Source organism: Ostrinia furnacalis, unplaced genomic scaffold (genome assembly GCF_004193835.3).
Source record: "Ostrinia furnacalis isolate ACB-3 unplaced genomic scaffold, ASM419383v2 OfSCF2415, whole genome shotgun sequence".
Classification (NCBI taxonomy): Eukaryota; Metazoa; Arthropoda; class Insecta; order Lepidoptera; family Crambidae; genus Ostrinia; species Ostrinia furnacalis.
The window spans coordinates 171,940-192,129 of NW_021132654.1; the positions used below are offsets into that span (position 1 = coordinate 171,940).

Sequence of the window (20,190 nt, forward strand, 5' to 3'; positions counted from 1 at the left end):
GCATAGAATAATATTAGGTACTTTAGAATGCCATCCATTGTGCCAAAACGTTCATGCGAAAACTGTTTTGTAAGGGCTCGTTACCATAGCAATCCAGTTTTGGGGGATCCGGCGATACTGGACTGTCGTTTGAACACACATCATCATCATCATTTCAGCCACAGGACGTCCACTGCTGAACATCTCCTCAAATGACTTCCACATCGCACGGTTGGTAGCGGTGTTGAAAGTGTTACAAATTCGAACGGATCAATTTTTGCGGGACAAAGAAAACGGGATGTCGTGTGAACGTTAGCAGAGTAATACAAATGAGTAGGTCATCTTCATAGAAACGCACCGAGCGCGGTTTGTATGTGAGCGCGCGCCAATACGTACCTATGCGGCGCGCACGCACTCGCTGACAAAATTCGGCGCAACTCCCCGCTAATCCATGCTAAATTTTGTCAGTGTGTGTCAGGTCATCGTTGAAAATATTTACAGTGGATTAAACGAAACATTGTTGTGGGAAAATAGTACCTTTTACAAGTAAATAAGATGCTAAATAATTTACCTTGACGTGCTCTCGTCTGTACTAATTTTAACGTCGAAAATACATTGTGAAGAGATTTCCACTGAATAGCTCTTTTGCTAAGCTCCGACCTTCGTTGCTACTTAATTTTGTTATTGAAATAATTATGATATACAAAATTTATACTTAGTCTATTTAGAAGGAATTAAAGTATTATGAGTAATTTCTCTTCTTCTTCTCAGTGACTGGCCGATTCGTGGTCCGAGTAACGCGGGTTCGATCCCCGCCACTGCTCGACTATTGTGGTGAAATCCACTCGTAACAAGCATTTTCAGTCACGATGGCTTGATTTTATTTCTTTAAAAAATCTTATTGATTTTAACTATAGTAATAATAATATTCTCTAACATTTTCTTTAGTTAAACTGAAAACGAGACGAAAAGATACGAAAGTATACCATCTAGAGTTTGAAGATTACTGGTATTGCTAAATTCGTATAATTTAGCTCAATTCGTATTTCAAGACGTGCCCTAAGTACTAACAAGACATCTAAGCTTGAAACTTCCAGATTCTTTTAGTGTCTTTTCTGTTTTATTTTAGGCTGTTATTTCATACGCATAGACAACTTTGCTCAATAGAAACCTTATGCCCTACGAAAATTCTGAGGTTACTAGGACTGTTCACAGTAGCTGAATTTTATCTTTGTTACAGCCGTTGACATCAGTGTGCTTATCTACTTTAGCTGTGCTCGCTAGCGAGTGCGTAAAAAAAAATCTATGAAGGTTTTTTTTGTTCTTGAAAATGTACAATCTGTCATACATTTAATGTAATTTTTTTACATAGTCGCTAGCGAGCACACGTAACGTAAACTCATGGTAAGTACACAGATGTGCTTCAGATTTGTATCCATATCTCAGGCACTGACTGTGTTAATCGCTAGACCTAAAGTAACTTCTCGAAATAGCAGTCCAATCGTCAACGAATGTCAATCTATACTAATATTATCTATACTAATCTTTACTAGTCTATACTAATATTATAAATGCGAAAGTAACTCTGTCTGTCCGTCTGTCTGTCTGTCCGTCTGTCTGTCTGTCTGTCACGCCTGAACCACTGAAGCGATTTTGATGAAATTTGGCACAGAGATAGTTTGAGTCCCGGGAAAGGACATAGGATAGTTTTTATCCCGGTTTTTGAAACAAAGACTTGCGAAGCCGCGGGCGGAAAGCTAGTTAAACAATATAATAATGTAGAGTCTATTGCGTAAAGTTTCTCTACATTCATACGCCGTCGTAAACTTTACTAAGGCAGGTTTATTCCTTAGAAGTCCGCCATTTGTTTTGTATCCGTTTTTTATCGTTGATTAAATTCATTGTTCTTCGAATCACGTGATTGTGCGACCTGTTTACTGGCTTAATGTTTTTCTATTATTTGCGGCTTTTAATATTTATGTCAAGGTAGCTTTTTGTTCAATTATTTAGTGAGAAAGTGATTGTGGATTTAGTATAATACTTTTGAATAGGATTACATTTGAGGAATAATATTGGTTGTGAAGCAATTGATGTTCATTTTGCGATCTATTGAAGCTTGCAAATGCCTTACTGAAACTAGAACAAATACATTATAGTTGTTGCAATTCACGAAGGCGAGTGAGCTTACATGACGTGTGGTGATTCGCTATTGTTATCTATCTATCTATATAAATAAAAATGAATTGATGTTTGTTAGTCTGATTAAAACTCGAGAACGGCTGGGCCGATTGAGCTGATTTTGGTTTTAAAATGTTTGTCGTAGTTCAGGGTAGGTCTAAACGGTGAGCAAATACGCGCGCGATGATGTTTTTCTGTGACAAACAAAATTCCACGCGGGCGAAGACGCGGGCGAAGCCGCGGGCGGAAAGCTAGTTTTTCAATAGTTTTGATAGACGCTATCGTTATGTGCATGTACACGTAAACACGCAAGTAAAGCCTACCTACTTAAGACCTAGCTCCTAAGTTATTGTAGGTATCAAATCTTAGCAATTCAGCTACATTATTAAGAAATGCTTAAGAACACGGTGATGCAAAATCTGATATTCAAAATATAGTTTTCAAGATAAATACCGCACCGTGCATAATATTGCCTTAATTAAGTCAATTAATGGTACAATTTAATTTACACCACCATCGCAATAATACTGAATAGGATGCGAGAAATATTCGTTTATCGACATTTAAAAATAACTCGGTTGGGTTATTTGGACACGAACGTGACAAATGTTGATACGACAATATATTTCACATTAAACGCGTACAAGGGTTTGTTTCCAATGTATTACATCTGGTGTTCTTTAGGTTTAATATCAGACCAAATAACCGTTGCTTAAAAAACAATAATTGAGAGAGATTTTGTATCATTACAAATAGGTTTTCAAGATTTAAAGAGCCGCGTTAGACTTTATGAAGAAAGCGTCCATCAAAATTTCAGTCAGATTTTTTACGGGAGCATTTAAAATATGAGCAATAGAGATCTTATCTTTATTATTCTTCATATATTATGTACTTACTAGCGGCGGCCCGCGACTTCGTACGCGTGGATCCCGTTTCACCCCCTTTGGGGTGGAGTTTCGTAAAATCCTTTCTTAGCGGATGCCTACGTCGTAAAATCTACCAGCATGTATTGTCGACCGACAGCCTATCAGACCGTACATTTTTGTTACAAAACCGTGCCTGTTGCTTGGTACAATGGAAACGCAGCATAATGATATTTAAGTTTATGGTATGAATGAAACGCGAAAATAACATTTCACAAGTTTGGAATTTATTCTTGTTGGATTGCATGCTCTGAAATGGCAAGCACCGAAATAAATATTTTAAATCTATACGGGATTATTGGACAATCCCGGAATTGACAAAACTATGGAATAAATTATTGTAGATCCTGGATCAATTCCGTGATTTCATAAAATAATATTTTCATTTCTCAAATTGGATTTGAATTTTGCGATCTTTATGTACCTATCACTAGCGACCGCCCGCGACTTCGTACGCGTGGATCTCGTTTTACCCCTTTAGGGGAGGAGTTTAGGAAAATCCTTTCTTAGCGGATGCCTACGTCATAACATCTACCTGCATGCCAAATTTCAGCCCAATCCGTCCAGTGGTTTGGGCTGTGCGTTGATAGATCACTAAGTCAGTCAGTCAGTCAATCAATCAGTCAGTTAGTCACCTTTGAATTATATATATTTAGTTTTAGGTAAAATTTAAAAAATGACATTAATTACTATCCTGTTTCACAGGTTCGGGCAGCACAGGATCGGTCGTTATAAAAATCTTTGGGGGAGGCTTTTGTCCAGCAGTGGAAGTCACTCGGCTGAAACGAACGAACGAACTATCCATATTCACTATTTTCCAACCAAAATTGATAAAACTGAAGTTATTAATGATAATGATAGCGTACAGGATTAGTGGCAATCCACTAATAGTCTCGTGGTAGTACAAAATATACACTGTCATGCCTTTATCTCGTTTAGCATACAATTACACACATGCGATTTTAGGTTTTGAACACTAATCCCAACTAATATTATAAATGCGAAAGTAACTCTGTCTGTCTGTCTGTCTGTCTGTCTGTCTGTCTGTCTGTCTGTCTGTTACGCTTTCCCGCTTAAACCTCGCAACCGATTTTGATGAAATTTCGCATAGAGATAGTTTGAGTCCCGGGAAAGAACATAGGATAGTTTTTATCCCGGTTTTTGAAACAGGGACGCGCGCGATAATGTTTTTCTGTGACAGACAAAAATCCACGCGGGCGAAGCCGCGGGCGGAAAGCTAGTACTACATAAACTCGAAAGCTAAAGACACAATTGCTTAGGATTATCTTAAGCTGAAGAAGTCACGGGCTTAAAAGCTGGCATATAATAGTAAAATGCCGATATCGCTAGTAAGGCAGTATAGTGCAATAGGCAAAATCAGCCAACACCTGGCTCCAAAATAAAAGACTATCAAAGCTTACGAGCTCAAAGATGAAAAGTTTTTTTCACTCTTCCTTGCGCGTTTTTGACCGACTTCAAATCAAGACCGTTCTCAATTCGACTGTATGTTTTTTTTTTTTTTCAAATAATCAAATAGTATTTTTCAATCGTAAGTGTATGGCGTTTTCAGTTCTGCCGTGTACTGGCTCGCAGCCGATCAATTTAGATCGAATGATGTTTGCGCCTGCAAAAACAATTTATGGGGGCTTGTGAGTAATTTATGGCTCAACTTATGGCAGTTACTGCCTGCTCTATCGCCTAGTTTTATTGAGGCTATAAAGACCGATTGGTTTTTTGCTTGAATGTGCAATTAACATGGGTTAGATGAAATATATTTGTGCCGCGAGAAAGTACTTCGTGGTGGCATTGTATATGTTAATGCAGGCATTTTATATGATAATATTAAAACGTATATGGATAACGCCTTTTGACTGAAAACACGTATTTTATGAAGATTTATTCGTTCGTTCGTTTCAGCCAAATGACGTCCACTGCTGGACAAAGGCCTCCCCCAAGGTTTTCCACAATGAACGGTCCTGCGCTGCCCGCATCCAGGCTCTTCCCGCGACCTTTACCAGATCGTCGGTCCACCTAGTAGGAGGCCTGCCCACGCTACGTTTTCCAGCCCGTGGTCGCCACTCGAGAACTTTCCTGCCCCAACGGCCATCGTCTCTACGAGCTATGTGCCCCGCCCACTGCCACTTGATTTTAGCAATTCTGCGAGCTATGTCGGTTACTTTGGTTCTCCTACGGATCTCCTCATTTCTGATTCGATCACGCAGGGAAACTCCGAGCATAGCCCGCTCCATCGCCCTTTGGGTGACCTTGAGCCTTCTTATGAGGCCCATAGTAAGCGACCACGTTTCGGATCCATATGTCAACACTGGCAACACACACTGCTCGAAGACTTTCGTCTTGAGACACTGCGGTATTTCGGACATGAGTATATGGCGAAGCTTCCCGAACGCTGCCCATCCGAGTTGGATTCGACGATTGACCTCTTTCTCGAAGTTGGACCTACCTAACTGGACTGTTTGTCCCAGGTATACATAATTGTCGACAACTTCGAGTGTAGAGTCTCCAACCTTCAGAGGAGTGGGTGCAACACGGACATTAGACATGATTTTTGTCTTGTCCATGTTCATTCTGAGGCCCACTTGTTGAGAGGCTCTACTGAGGCCATCGAGCATTGTGCCTAGATCCTCCAAGGTCTCAGCCATGACTACGATATCGTCCGCGAATCGAAGGTGGGTGATGTACTCGCCGTTGATATTTATGCCAAATCCGTTCCAGTCCAGAAGCTTGAAGACATCTTCCAGGGCGGTGGTAAACAGTTTTGGAGATATGACGTCTCCCTGTCTTACCCCTCGCTGCAACTGGATAGGTTTCGAATCCCGATCCTGGAGGCGGACCGACATTGTGGCGTTTTTGTACAAATCCCTCAACACTTCGATATATCGATAGTCAATTTGGCACCTTTGGAGAGACTGTAGCACTGCCCAGGTCTCGACCGAATCGAAGGCTTTCTCATAATCCACAAACGCCAGGCAAAGTGGTTGATTATACTCCTCGGTCTTCTGTATAATCTGCCTTAGCGTATGTATGTGGTCTATGGTACTAAAGCCTTTTCGGAAACCGGCTTGTTCGGGAGGCTGGAAGTCGTCGAGCCTGCGAGCGAGACGATTCGTAATGACTCTTGAAAACAGCTTGTAGACATGGCTCAGAAGTGAGATGGGTCTATAATTCTTCAATAAGGTTTTGTCACCTTTTTTGAAGAAGAGTACCACCACACTTCTGTGCCATGTCGTAGGCGTTTTCCCTTCGAGGATGACGGAATTGAACAGCTTCTGAAGAGCCCTCAGTACCGGCGTTCCGCCTGCCTTCAAAAGCTCAGCCGTGATTCCATCATCACCCGGTGCCTTGTTGTTCTTCAGCTGTTTGAGAGCCATTCTAATCTCGTACAGACTGACGTCCGGGATATCTTCGGTATAGTGTCGGGTCAGTCTAGCTCTTGGGTCTTCGGCTAGATTTGTGACAGGTGCACGTACACTCGTGTATAATTGTCCGTAGAACTTCTCGACCTCTTCCAATATCTCCGGCCCCGACGAAATGGCTCTGCCATCCTCTGTCTTCAGCTTGGTCAGTTGACTTTGGCCAACAGACAGATCTCTTGCGAACACTTTAGAGCCCTTGTTTCGCTCAATCGCCTCTTTAATACGGTCTGTATTAAATTGGCGTAGGTCGCGAGTCAAAGACTTGGAGATCTGTCTGTTAAGGCGCCGATACTGAGCAGCATCTTCAGAGGACTGCAGAACCAAGTTCCGTCTCTCTTCCATGAGTTGATTGGTGAGGTCAGAGATCTTTTTGGTTCCTTTTGAACGACGGGTTTTAAAGAACTTAGACCCAGTCGTTTGGACAATTTCCACGAACCTGTCATTGTATTTGTCCACATTTTCGCAGTCTCCTAGGCATTCGAAACGATTTTGCAACTCGAGCTGAAAGATCTTATATTCAATGATGTCTCTGTGATCAATTCGGTCAAAACAGGAAGCGATCACCGAATGGTAAGAGGCACATTGAATATCAGACCCAAGCTCGAGAGATGTCGACTGATGAAGTCTACGCTCCGCCCAGCGCCCATCCAACTCCAAAACCCCGAAAGCTTTCAGCTCGAGTTGCATGAAGATTTATATCTTTAAAAAATCTAAATATTAGAAAAGTGTAGGTTTGCGTCAAAAGAATACAAAGTTTTGAGAAATGAGAACATTTCCCAAGATTTCACCTGAATAAAAATGCAAACACGACCGACGTATAACTCAACTATTTCCACTAAAATTTCTGCAAAACTCAAAGTTACGTACTCAATAAATATTCACTGGTCTCATGGAGACTGAAATTTGAAATTTCAAATAGTCTTGCGCCGATGCATTTGCTATTCCGAAACTTGCTACTTGTTTGGGAAACATCGCGGTAAGATTTCTTCCCTGAAACTTTGTCTCTGCTGTCATGGTAATTGGAAACTTTGCGTTGATTTCTGTCATAAATTTTGGAAGATAGTTTCGCGGTTTATCCCGCTGAAAGTTTATGATTTTGCGTGTTTTAAACTTAGTAGGGTGAAAGATAGAACCACAAGTCAATCATAGACAATGATAGGACAAGAGGCTAGGGACATATAATATGTTTCCAATTCAATATGATACCAGTCCTACCAACCCGCATTTTGTCCTTTAGTTGACGCGCTTCTGCCAGAGACCCACAACAATCCCTGGGGCCCAAAGCTTACGAAATGTAACACCAAGGCTAAAACCAACAAAAGAAGATGATTTCCATACAAAAATGAATAAAGTATGTCACAAAAATATACACATACTATTCATAGCACCCAATTTAGCTCAGCGAAAAATATTCAGACGACATCGTTCGCACGAAATATTAGCAGAATAAAATATATTAAATATCACTCGTATCCAAGAACTCACACCGGATATTTCGCGTCTAAAACGTACTCTACAAAGACAGGCAGCATGTTTCGTGCCATCCGAATAAAAATTACGAGTTACTTTTCTATTCGAGACGAGCGACAAATATGGAGAATTTCTCTGGGAACTTTAATAACGCCGGGAAATATAATTCTAGTGCAAAGACATCGTGGCTTGAAGCGCTGTTTTAAAGTAAACCCACGTATAAAATGGAGCTCTAAATTCGAGGTTTAACAACGTGACGCGCGCTCATCTTGCGCTGGCTCAAATCCGTTAACAATGATAAAGGTTTAGATAAAGCTATACATATAAATATGATAGTGATATAAATCAGAGTTTCTCAACTCTTTTACGACACCTTTTATAACATGGGTTTTGATTTCTGTCGTCCTTTTTCCATTAACAATAACGTTGAACAAAGTTGAAAGAAAAGACAAAGTTTCAGAGAATAAATCTGACCTCGATGTTTCCCAAATAATTGCATCTTAATTAAAGTTTTCCATTTTACTTGGAAATTGACCGTTGGGAGTAAAAATAACGTAACATGAGGATGACCGCTAAACTGGCACGTCTTGTCTGATTTATGCCGTCGACCCTCGATCCCCTCCAGCATCATACTTATTCATTTTTGTACAGAAATCTTCTTTTGATATCTGTCGCCTTGATGTCAGATTTCATAAGCTTTCAGACTGCAGCGATAGTCGTGGTTTTCTGGTAGAAGCATAGCATTGTGCGTTGCGGAACATATGAACGTAGGTGCACACTACGACGGAATTTGCAAAATTCAACCCCTAAGGGGGCAAAACGAAAGGGGGAAAGTGGGGGCAAGATCCACGCGTACGAATTCGTGGGCGGCCGCATTGTATAAATGTTAATTAAAGTTTTCCATTGGACTTGGAAATTGACCATTGGAAGTAATAATAACGTAACATGAGGATGGCCGCTAAACTGGCACGTCTTGTCTGATTTATACCGTCGACCCTCGATCCCCTCAGCCTCGGCCTGATTCCGGCGAGGCTCCGTCCGATTTGTCAAATGACGGCGCAAGGTGGGAGCGGGGGAGTTGAGTTAATTACTTGGTATCTGAGGCCAGAATTTTGTTGGTGCCAGATGACACAAAGACTGCTTTTTTAAAGAAAGGTATAAAAGCAGCTAAGACATAGGTACATACAGAGAGAGATAGACAAGAGTGGCAGATAACTGCTTGTGCCCCTCTGACAAAACCCTCTGAGCGGGTCAGCATACATCAAGACTGCCAGGGCTTGTCTCGAAACTGAGTTTCAGCGGGGGCTCTCGTTGTTGTTACGGTGCTTTCTTCGGCTGTTTCAAAATAGTTGCAAAATATTGGGACAAGTTGCTTAACTGTACATACTTGAATAATGTATTTTCATTCACTATCTAGTTTGATCTATACTGAATTTAAGGCGTAGCAATTGATGATTATAATTATCGTCATTAAAGATAACAAAAGCCCAAAGATGTTGGTGTCGGATTGGCCGACTCGAGATCCAAGGAACGCGGGTTCGAATCCCGTCGCCGTTAGGCTATTGCCGTGAAGCCTTCACGAGACTGACACTTAAAGAAAATAACAAATTTTAGGTATTTGAATAAATTTGAAACAAGTTATTTAATATTTTCTTATTTCTTTTTACTTATTTATCACCCTGCTTATTAAATTTCAGATAACATCTTTCACTTTATGTTAGGTAAGTATGTACTTATCGTGAAATGTTTAAGTGTCAATTTCTCCTTCCTTGTCCCACTACCAATATTCAGTAGGTCAGCCGCGCATGAGGTCTGGAGTTCGATCCCCGACCCTTTTTATTGTTGTTGATAGCCTGCCACTTTATGGAGCGTGTATCGAATTTACATACAATACACACAGACTGTATGGCTGCGTTTTGTATGGCTTGTGGGGGGATAAAACCTTACAGACAGCCGTCGCCATATTGTGATAAGATATTTCTATTCAATTATTACTATACAAGTCTTTAAAAGATAGCAGTATTTAACTAAAAGTTTGATTAATTTAATAGCTACTGTTAAGATATATCTGACTTAAAATACGTTAAGAAATGTTATTTACTGAATAGCCCTATAAATACCGACGATCTTCTTAATAAATTCAAATTCAAATTCAAATTCAAATTCAAATTATTTATTTCAAGAAATAAATAACAGATTTCAAGTCTTCTAACTTAAATTAGCTAGAAAATAGTACCTTTCTCAAAGTTGACAGTTAAAGAGAGAAATTCTAGCTTGAAATATCTACCTATGAAGTCTGACACAGGCTTCTGACATGGTTAGTAAAGCATTACTTAAGATGGTTTTGTAATTTTTCTTAGACGAAGTTATGGGTTAAGCTAAATATCTTTTACATTAATTTCCTGTAGCTGGGCCAGAAAAAACCTGGAGTGGAGACCCCGCAACAACACCCGCGGCAAGGGAAGACCACCTAAACGGTGGACAGACGACACCCGGCAGCAGGTTGGAGTAAACTGGATGCGTGTGGCCAGGGACAGAAGTCGGTGAAAGGTCGAGGAGGCCTATATTCGAAGGCGAATCCCCTAAAGGCTGATTAGTTTCCTTGCTTATACCTCTTTTGAGTTCAGTACCAATATCAGCGTGAACGAAGTTTTAGACTAAACCTAGAAAAGTAAGTGTACAATATCCGTAAGATCAATACTACTAAGAATAAATTGGGCTTCACTTTGGCAACAGTTCCAGAAAGTTGGGGTGTATTGTGAGTCCGATGCTCGTTCCGAACTTCGAGATTTCTGATAAATATTAAAGGACATAAATTGTTATACGATAGCAGTGTTATTATGAAATGGTTTTATCTTGAAAATTGTACTTTTTGTTATTTATTTCATTTGAACTAAAATATAAAGACACGGGTCTTAACGCGACGTTTATTAATGAGTTACATTATGTACTCACGGCTTGACGTTTTGGCTGCTATGCTGCAGCCGTGGTCACAAGCAGACTGGACGGCTGCAGCATACGAAAAGCCGTTAAGACCCGTGCCGTGTCTTTCTATTTTAGTTGAAATGGAACGCAAAAGTTTAAAAAAAAAATTCATTTGTTTTCACTTTAAACGCAGTACCTACTTGCGAATAAATAGGTACAATTTTTGTAAATTATATTTTATATTACGAAAACGTTTTGAATGTACTTGTAGGCACTGTATATACAGTCGGTATTAATTTACCGGGAAGCCTCTTCACAATCTTCCTTCAACAGTGACGTAACATAAAGCTTTTTCTCCAAACAAAATGAAGTCGTCTGTCACCTTGTGTCATCAGCGTGTATTCAAATATAATCAAATACTGTGTTGGCTCAAAGGAGGTGTGCACGCGTCGTGAAATTAAGCAATTCTCTTTCGTAACTCATTCACAAGCCTGCGTGCGACGGCGGCTGAGGACAAAGTGTAAGAGTAGGATGTGCATAATTCACCCACTTTTTATAGGATTAGATGGACGTTTAGTTTCAGTGGAGTAAAATAAGACTACACTTATCTTGCTTTTCTCATGATTAAAAGGAGAGTAAGGGACACATTATGCGCACATCAGGCTCCTCCTATCCGTTTAGTAGGGAGTGTATGCCATATTATTATCAATTTCATCAACATCATTTCAGTCATAGGACGTCCACTGCTGAACATAGGCCTCCCCCAATAATTTCCAAGTTGATCTATCGGTAGCGGCCTGCGTCCAGCGCCTTCCTGCTACCTTTATGATGTCGTCGGTCCACCTTGTTGGTGGACGTCAATCGACGACGATTATCAATTTGCTTCAGGTAAATTAAATATGGTCGAGCTTCTGTAGTGGAGAGTAAATAACCTGATTATAATTATGATAATAGGATAAAATTCATAGTTCCGACGCCTAACAAATGTCACATAAAATCAATAGTTTTAAATCACTGTAGTGTCCAAGACAATTCCGAAAAGTGTGGTCACTGTTTCCGTCAGGCGGGACTTTTTCAGGACTAATACAAATATTACCAGAGGAGTAAATATTTGTTACTTCTAGAGTAAGTAGCGCTTGTTTGGATAAGTAGGATCGTAGTGTTGTTATATTGTTAGCCTTAAAAAAACAAACATAATATGAATATCTGTACTTAGTGGCCATTTATCTATCAGCTGTGCCCGAGACTTCGTACTTATGAAAATAGTTTTAGATTCTTTTTCGTTTTCACAACATTTTTTCATTGATGCTCTGCTTCTATTGGATTTCTTCAAATCGGATCAGTAGTTTCTAAATTAGCGCTTTCAATCAACTCCTCGGCTTTATAATATTAGTACCTATCTTAGAAGTATAAATAGTAAAATATATTATTCTGTTGTTACATTATTACTTCATTAACTTATCCTTTAAACACAAATGTGTTGCCTTTCATATAAAATGCAAGAATATACTGAAACCCTACGAATTCTCGGTACAGAAACTTCATAGGCAAGCACCTAATATACATACAAAGAATCGCTTCATCTCCTTCGTAGCTACGAGCATACCTATTACTCGTCCTATAAACAAGCTAATTCCAGGAATAAAATAATGAACCCAGCAAGCCCCCTTCCATCATTGGGGAACCAGACGCAGGTTACCGTACCATCCCTAAATTGTTGACATTCCACCAGCTCGCACTAAGCGTTTCGATGACTCCTTTATAATAATTTGCTGCCTGCTGCTGTCTTTCCCGAAGACATAACCCGAGCCTTTTCAAGGTGAGAGTGAATAGGCACTTACAGGGCAGATTTGTACCATCCTAGACTGCATCCCACTTAACATCAGGTGCGATTGTGGTCAAATAACTAATTTGTTATGCATAAAAAAATGACAAAATCTATACTGCAACAATCTGAATGAAAAAACGTGAAAACGAAATAGACAGTGCAACGCCGAAATTAATAAACTTTATCGTTTTTAACCATCGTCAGATTAATTATTGTGTGTGCTTCATTGGTCCTGTTTAATGTGCGTTCCGTTATACGGAATTTATTTATTTATTTAGGTACAGCAACAGAATACAAATTAGTTTTTACAAATAATTTAGATAACAAAATGGAACATCAAATCATATTATTCTTTTCACACAAATCAAGTAAACAGAATGTTCAATTTTCCCTTCTGGAATTCAAGACCTACGATCGAGAAAATCTAATTTGTTACCTACTTGACTACCGAGGCGTTTTATCATTCTTAATATGTATTACAAAACTAGTTCAGCTTTCAACGGATAAAAAGAGTGGGTAACCTATATTTCTAACCTCAAGCAAATTGTAACACACGTGTATTTTAATTTCGCACATCATTGGTCACATTTGTATGGCAATTGTGTTTTAATAGGACTCTTTTCATCTACAAAACCTTTGAATCCTGTAACGTTTCGTCTTCTAAATTCCCATTGTGATCGCCTTCGATAGAATACCGCTGGGGGAGAACGGACAATATAACAATTACCCGTGTACCATTCATGGGGTGACATAAAAGCTGATTCTGGTAGTCTACTGTGAAAATATCTTCGATTTATCGACTCTACCTGTCTTTCTCGCACGTTCCAGAATGCTAGGCTAATGAGAGGGACGGATAGAGCTGAATATAGTGAAATGATACCGTATAGAAGGGTCTCAGATTAGGAAGGATACTCCGGAAAACCATAGCCCAAACAAATCATGATTAAAAACTTTACACTTATTCATTGATTTGATTTGTGAGTGTAGAGATATTTGTGGTTTTAACTACACCAAAATACAAACGTGTTCCAAGTAATAATCACTCCCTCCAATAATTTTGCATGGTTACCTATTTAAACTTTTCGTTGACTATAAAATAATCATATTAAAATTGTGGTAAGACCACCTGACTCAGATCCAGAGATTCCGGGTTATATTCCCAGTGGAAGTGGTAGGTCTAAGTTCTAAGTCCGCCTGGCTGCTAACCACCACCATTTTAACTGAGTCTTTTGTTTAGACACAGAACTGTTGCTAGTAATACCACAGAATAATAATAAGTACTACGTACAGAAGTTTTACTTCGCGAAGGTATTTAAAAAATGTATGCTCAATGTCATTAACAATATGGTGTAATTTAGCCTGTCTCAAGAGTCAAGCACCATTTTGTTGACAAACGTCAGTGATCGGCACTGCGCCGAAGCTATAGGGCTGACTTCGGTAAAATGATGTGACGCGAGGTGCCAAACTGCGGAAAATGGCGGAGGAAATACATGATTTTGCATGAATTATCATCAATAATATTAACTACTTATTTACCTCTCAGTGCCTTGAGGCAACTTAAAAAAGTACATTCTGTGTTTTTATTATTATTTAGGCAGTTAAATACTGCACAGTATTTAGTACACCATTTTCTTTATTTTATTCCATCATACACAAGAATACGCGTGCGTGAGTCAATGTTCGCTCGTATGTGAGGCCTTGTCGAATAGTATCCTGTAGGTGGGCCATCGTGCGTGTTTTGTTTTCGATGTAAACTCGCGGAGATGAACAGGCCCGGTAATACCTACTTATTTAAATAGCGCAGGACCGATCGTTGTGGTTATCCCCAAGGGAGCCTTTGTCCAGCAGTGCAAAGGTTCGGCCAAACCAACGCGATCAACCGGCGTGAAGCGATGGCGATCAATGCATTTAGGTCTGGTCGCCATCGCTGCACGCGGCTGATCGCGCTGTGATCGCATTGGTTTGGCTGAACCCCAAGTCATGGGGCTTTGGTTGGCATGGGGCGTTGGCTGAAACGAACGACCGGATACTTGATTACAGTAAACTGACTGATCGGTATTTTTGGCTGTGGCACCCGTTCAGGGTTGCTACGTTAATGTTCCTTGTTTTGATATATTGCGGGCATAAATAGGTGTTTTATGGCGTTTTGTTATCGCACTGTTGTTTACTCGATTTTATGACTGAAGTTGGTTTCAATGGGAATATCAGACTGGTTGTGAAAAAGTTTTGTTAAAAATTGGGTTACAAATCCGTCATCAGATTTGTCTCTCCACTGTGATCCCAGCTTTGTTTGAAGCTCTTTATAAATTAAGTTGCATGTAGAACAAAAATTAGAAACGTTACTGAGTTTCTTCCGTTTATTATTAAACACATTTTAATCTAGATTACTTTTGAATTTGATGTGTTAATGTGAACGTGATCCGAAAGGCCCTTTCCTGTAGCCTGGGGACAGGGGTGACTCAACTTAGACCACACCGATATCATTATAACTGATCTGCCCGCAAGCGGTCGGAGACAGGAGTTAAAGTAACTGGATAAGACTATTGTCTCCTGTTCTAAATTGGATAATAATCAATTTAGAACGTTATAAATGAGAGTAATAGGTTCAATTTGATTTGCATCCTAATCAGGTCAGGTTAGGACAACTCTTTCTAAATTAACAGAGCCATAAGGATGATTTAGACTGCATTCCCCACGCTGCTTGTACTTGCCCTCTATTTCAGAACCTTGCTGCCCCATCGGTCGTCAGTTCTGCGTGCTATGCAATATTCTACCCATAGCCACTTCAGCTTAAATCCGTCAGGTTATGTCAGAAATTATGTTCGTTACGGATCTCCTCATCCCTGATTCAATCTCGTAAAGAAATACCGAGCACAACCCCTTTCTATAGCAGGCTACGTAAATACTTTAAAAGGGTAGGTATATAATATTTTTTACAGTCAAACAATTTTGCAGTAGGTAATACAACTATAATTACCTATTTTTCTTACATAGTATTTAACAAAATGTGCCATCGTCTGAACTATGAACATTATTATACATACAGGGTGTTAGGTAAATGGGTATATGAGCCGATACTAGCCCATGTTAACATAAATGCATATAAATGGTATGGTGAAGTCAGAAAATTGATATCATCATTTTAATTATTTTAATTTTCATATAAATCTGATTTTATAAATTTTATTTTGTATGAACATTTAAAAAATTAAAATGATGATATCAAATTTCTGACTTCACCATACCATTTATATGCATATGTTAACATGGGCTAGTGTCGGGTCATATAACCATTTACCTAACACCCTGTATAGAGTCGCTTCCAGTTACCAAAGTCGGTGTAAGATCGAATCAGGCCTGACTCCTGTGGGTTGAGGTAACGCGATAAGAATGCTCGCTCGAACGCGGGTAGCAAGATTACTAGAATGCTACGCTTCAAACTGCTCTGCTGCTTGCTGGCAGAATTTTGTAACACAAGTCCGCAAGTATGAATATAATTAAGTCCGCTAGTATGAATTGAAGCAACAAAAAAGTTTGAAGAATGCATTTTATCCAACACAATTTTACAAACATATAATCTGCTTTAGCTAACTTTATGCATTGTTATTACAGTTCTCAACCACTTAATGGATAGATGCGCTACGTACCTATATCAATCAGTAATAGTGAATTTTAGTGATGAAATCGAGAAGCTATGAATACGTGTCTCATAACATTTAGATATTTGGTAACCCTTAACTATAATGATAGAGACGATAATCCTTTAAAGTCAGAGCTGATAGCTTAATTAAAATTGTATTATACATAATAGAAGCTCATAAAAAGCACAGTAGATATTTATCTACTGTGTAAAAAGTCTATAAAGCGACTGAAATGGAATTGTACCAATAATAAAATATGAACATTTTATGCATGTAAAGATTTATGATTATTATTTTTATTATACTAAGTTAAAGTAAGATGGTGCAATCCAGCCTATGTTATTGAAAGAAAGATTGATACAGATTTAGACCTTATTCTGTATATTATAAAACACCTGTGGCTTCAGACAATCGTTGAAGTCTAACGGATTGACCTGTGTATTGTTTGGAACCCATCGCTCGAAACAAGACGCAGATCGCCTCCAGTTACAGTACAATAGAGACCAAGTTGTGGCGTCAATCTGTTCGTATTGATTGTAGGTGAGGCTCTTGACCTGTTTTAAATCAGGCGTTAATGTGTGTTATTTATTTTTTATTTGCTTAATAGGACAACCAACATGACATACACTATAAGACAATCAATATTTACATCGTAATAATCTAAGTGCTGCCTTAATTATAGGTTACCACGGCATGCAATAGTGGACTTATAACATTTAAACAGTATATTGAATCGAAATCTATTTAAAAACGAAATACTACTCACTGATTAATCACGAAATCTCAGAAACTTTGACACCTACAAACTTGAAATTTGGCAAGTAGGTTTCTTATAGGGTGTAGATATCCACCAAGAACGGATTTTACAAAACTCCACCTCTAAGGGGGTAAAACGGGGTCCACACGTACGAAGTCGCAGGCGGCCGCTAGTAAACAGTTAAAGAATAAAACTAATGGATGTAAAGCCTTCAGAATACATAGTACATACTATTGAAGGTGGTAGTGTGGTCTAATCTATTTTGCCAAATGACCGAAGGCTTTAATTCAAAAAGCAAAACAATTTTACTATGGTAGTAGTACCTACGAGTGATATAGAGGCTCCAGTGGCGACTACGGACCGGAAGACGCGATGTGGGCAGGCCTTCCACTAGTTGGACTGACGATCTAATGAAGGTCGCGGGAAACACCTGAAAGCGGACTTCGCAGCACCGGTCGTTGTGAAAATTTGTGCGGAGGCCTTTGTCCAACTGTGTAAAACCTTTGGTTGAAACGAAAAGCTGGGTATTCAGATTAATATTATCATGTGAGCATCCAATATCGGTACATAATACTAGTAACTACGTGAATATTCCCTAACACTGCAACGACTTGCTCATAAGGCAATGATCGGAGTAATCGGATAATCGATATACACTGTGGCGAAACGCCAAGATGGGGCTTAGGAATCTCCTCATACACTTGGAGAGAAATTCCGAGAAGCTCAACGTTCTAATCCATTGATTACCAGTCCTATTCCAGTTATTATTATAAATGACAATTAGGAATTATTAATAGAAAAGAGTTATTGATGGAAATAAGATAAAAGTACTAAGTGCAATCAAATCAAAGTTCTTTGTAGTTGAAATGGGTGCTATTTTTCATCAAAATAATTGAAGCTAAAGCAAAGGTTTAAGCATATGATTCCTTTTTTTTTACTGCAATGGGGAAGCTGCTATTTAAATTTTGAGTTCGACTTGAGTTTTGTTTACTTTTGATTATCGTTTCATGATACGAGTTTCACATACTTTGTCTTCCAAAACGATGCTACCCCACGACTACCTAAAAAGAAACGCCCTCAAAAGTATCTAGCTTCTGACCCTCAACTTACAACAAAGATCTCGCGTCCGATAATGTTCTGCTTCAAATATCTAGTAAGTTTGATAATAAAGCTAGGTACAAAAGAGCGGTATACAGTCTAGGCACGTAGCGGCTAGGCTAGCACGTGCCTCGCTAGAGGTGCGTTGGAAAGTGGCTATTATTAACCACTACATTCAGAGGTGATAAACTTTAGTCACGAAGTACATATTTATTTCCAGAGATATAGAGGTGCTTTAGATTTTTTCAGGATTAAGCGGATTTGGGATTAGGATTTGCCTTGGTTTTATTTTATTTGAGATTGCAAATGTTTTTCTTCTCTGATTTTATTTTCATTTGTTAGTTATTCTATCACATGGGCTCAGTGCTACCATTTTACTGTTTAGACTCAACAAGCATTGTGTCAGATAGGGTGATATGACCTGTTCGCGTCCACCACCATTATTGTTTTCGTCCAACCGACGGGTTTAAAAAAAAATGACCGCACTTTTCACTTTTTCAAACAGAATTTGCGACATGCTAACTGATGCTTGCCGGATTTAAACCAAAGCTCAATTTTATTATAAGTGCTTTATCTGTTTTTGATATATGTTAGTTAATAAAGCAACTACCTATCTCAATCTCGAGATATCCCCTTCAACGAGGTAGGCGAGCCTTGAAGTCTTCCCGACGGAATGTATGAAATGCGGCGCCGCGACGGTATGTGGCGCGAGCCGATCGACGCCGAACGTGATACCTCGGGCTGCAGTTTAACGCTAAAGTTTTCGTGGGGCATTAATGGAAAGGATAATGTTATTATCAACAGAATAAAGTTTGAATTTCTAAAAATCATAACCGTACTGCGCTTTTTTACGAGGTAGCTGCGCAAACTGTAATTTTTTTTTAGTGTCAGTAATTTTAATATTTTTTTGTAAAGGAAAGGTAATAATCTTTTTTTTATTATTAAAAAGAAAAAAAAAGAAAAAAAAAAGAAAGAAACAAACAAACCTAAACAGATCTTGTTTTAAAGCGAAAAAATTAGCCAAGTGTGTGTCGTGCCACGCGCAGTGTAGGGTTCCGTAACTACGGAACCCTACACAGTCCGTAACGACGGACAACTGTCCGTCGTTACCACAATATACATATTTCAGAAGCAAGCAATTACTTCATCTAAAGTCACTTCATATTTTCTTCTAAGGATTTTTTACTGGTTAAGAAATGTTATAATACAGGAGTCAAATGACTATTACTCTTAAACTAACCAATGTATCTTAACCGTTATAGTTTTCCTTGAAAGTCCATGAAATGCAGTATTATTACAAATTTTTCCAGATTTTTCAAGTCAACAGTTTAGTTTTTAGAGGGGGGACGCCCTACTCGAACAAAAATATTTGCAACGGATTCCTAAATGGAAAAATAGTATGTAGGGGTAAATGATAAATGTTGCTATTTTATGGCTTTCTACTACGACATTATCTATTCCTCAATTTCATTTGCTCTTAAAATAAAAAACAAGTTGGTACTTGCATTATATAATTGAAAAACTGGATATTACTTTTAAAACATTCGTTTGAGATGCAACTCATATACTAAACATTTTAATAACTTTCTCCATATCTTTGTGTAGAGAGCAGAAAAAATATTTTAATTGTATCAGTCTTGATACTAGGTACTACTTTCAGTGGAATTTTATTATTTAAATTGCAAGATTCAACTTTCTGTATGATTAAGGTTCGTAGACATTTTTTATTTTATATATTTATTTTAAAAAGAGCTCATCAAACTCGTTTATATTCTGGGGTCGGATCAACCAAAAAAATGTCGTTAATTAAGCCGAGGGAGGGTTAGCACGCGGAGGTGATAATATTCCTCATTACAGTCTAGGAGACCACATTCAACGGGTTACGTGACGCGATGGGGCTATTTGGGGGCATTTACACCGTAGTGTAACATTTTATACGACTTTATTAGTTAATAAA

At 38.8% G+C, this 20,190-nt stretch overlaps 1 protein-coding gene across 1 annotated transcript in view; it reads right to left on the minus strand.

Annotated features, from left to right (window-relative positions):
* Positions 1 to 18,674, minus strand: part of LOC114355504 (uncharacterized) — a 51,808-nt gene extending 33,134 nt beyond the window's left edge. The window contains exon 1 of the mRNA XM_028308372.1: positions 18,655 to 18,674. Within this exon, the coding sequence (XP_028164173.1) occupies positions 18,655 to 18,674 (20 nt within the window). The remainder of the gene's footprint in view (positions 1 to 18,654) is intronic.
* Positions 18,675 to 20,190: the final 1,516 nt, after the last annotated feature.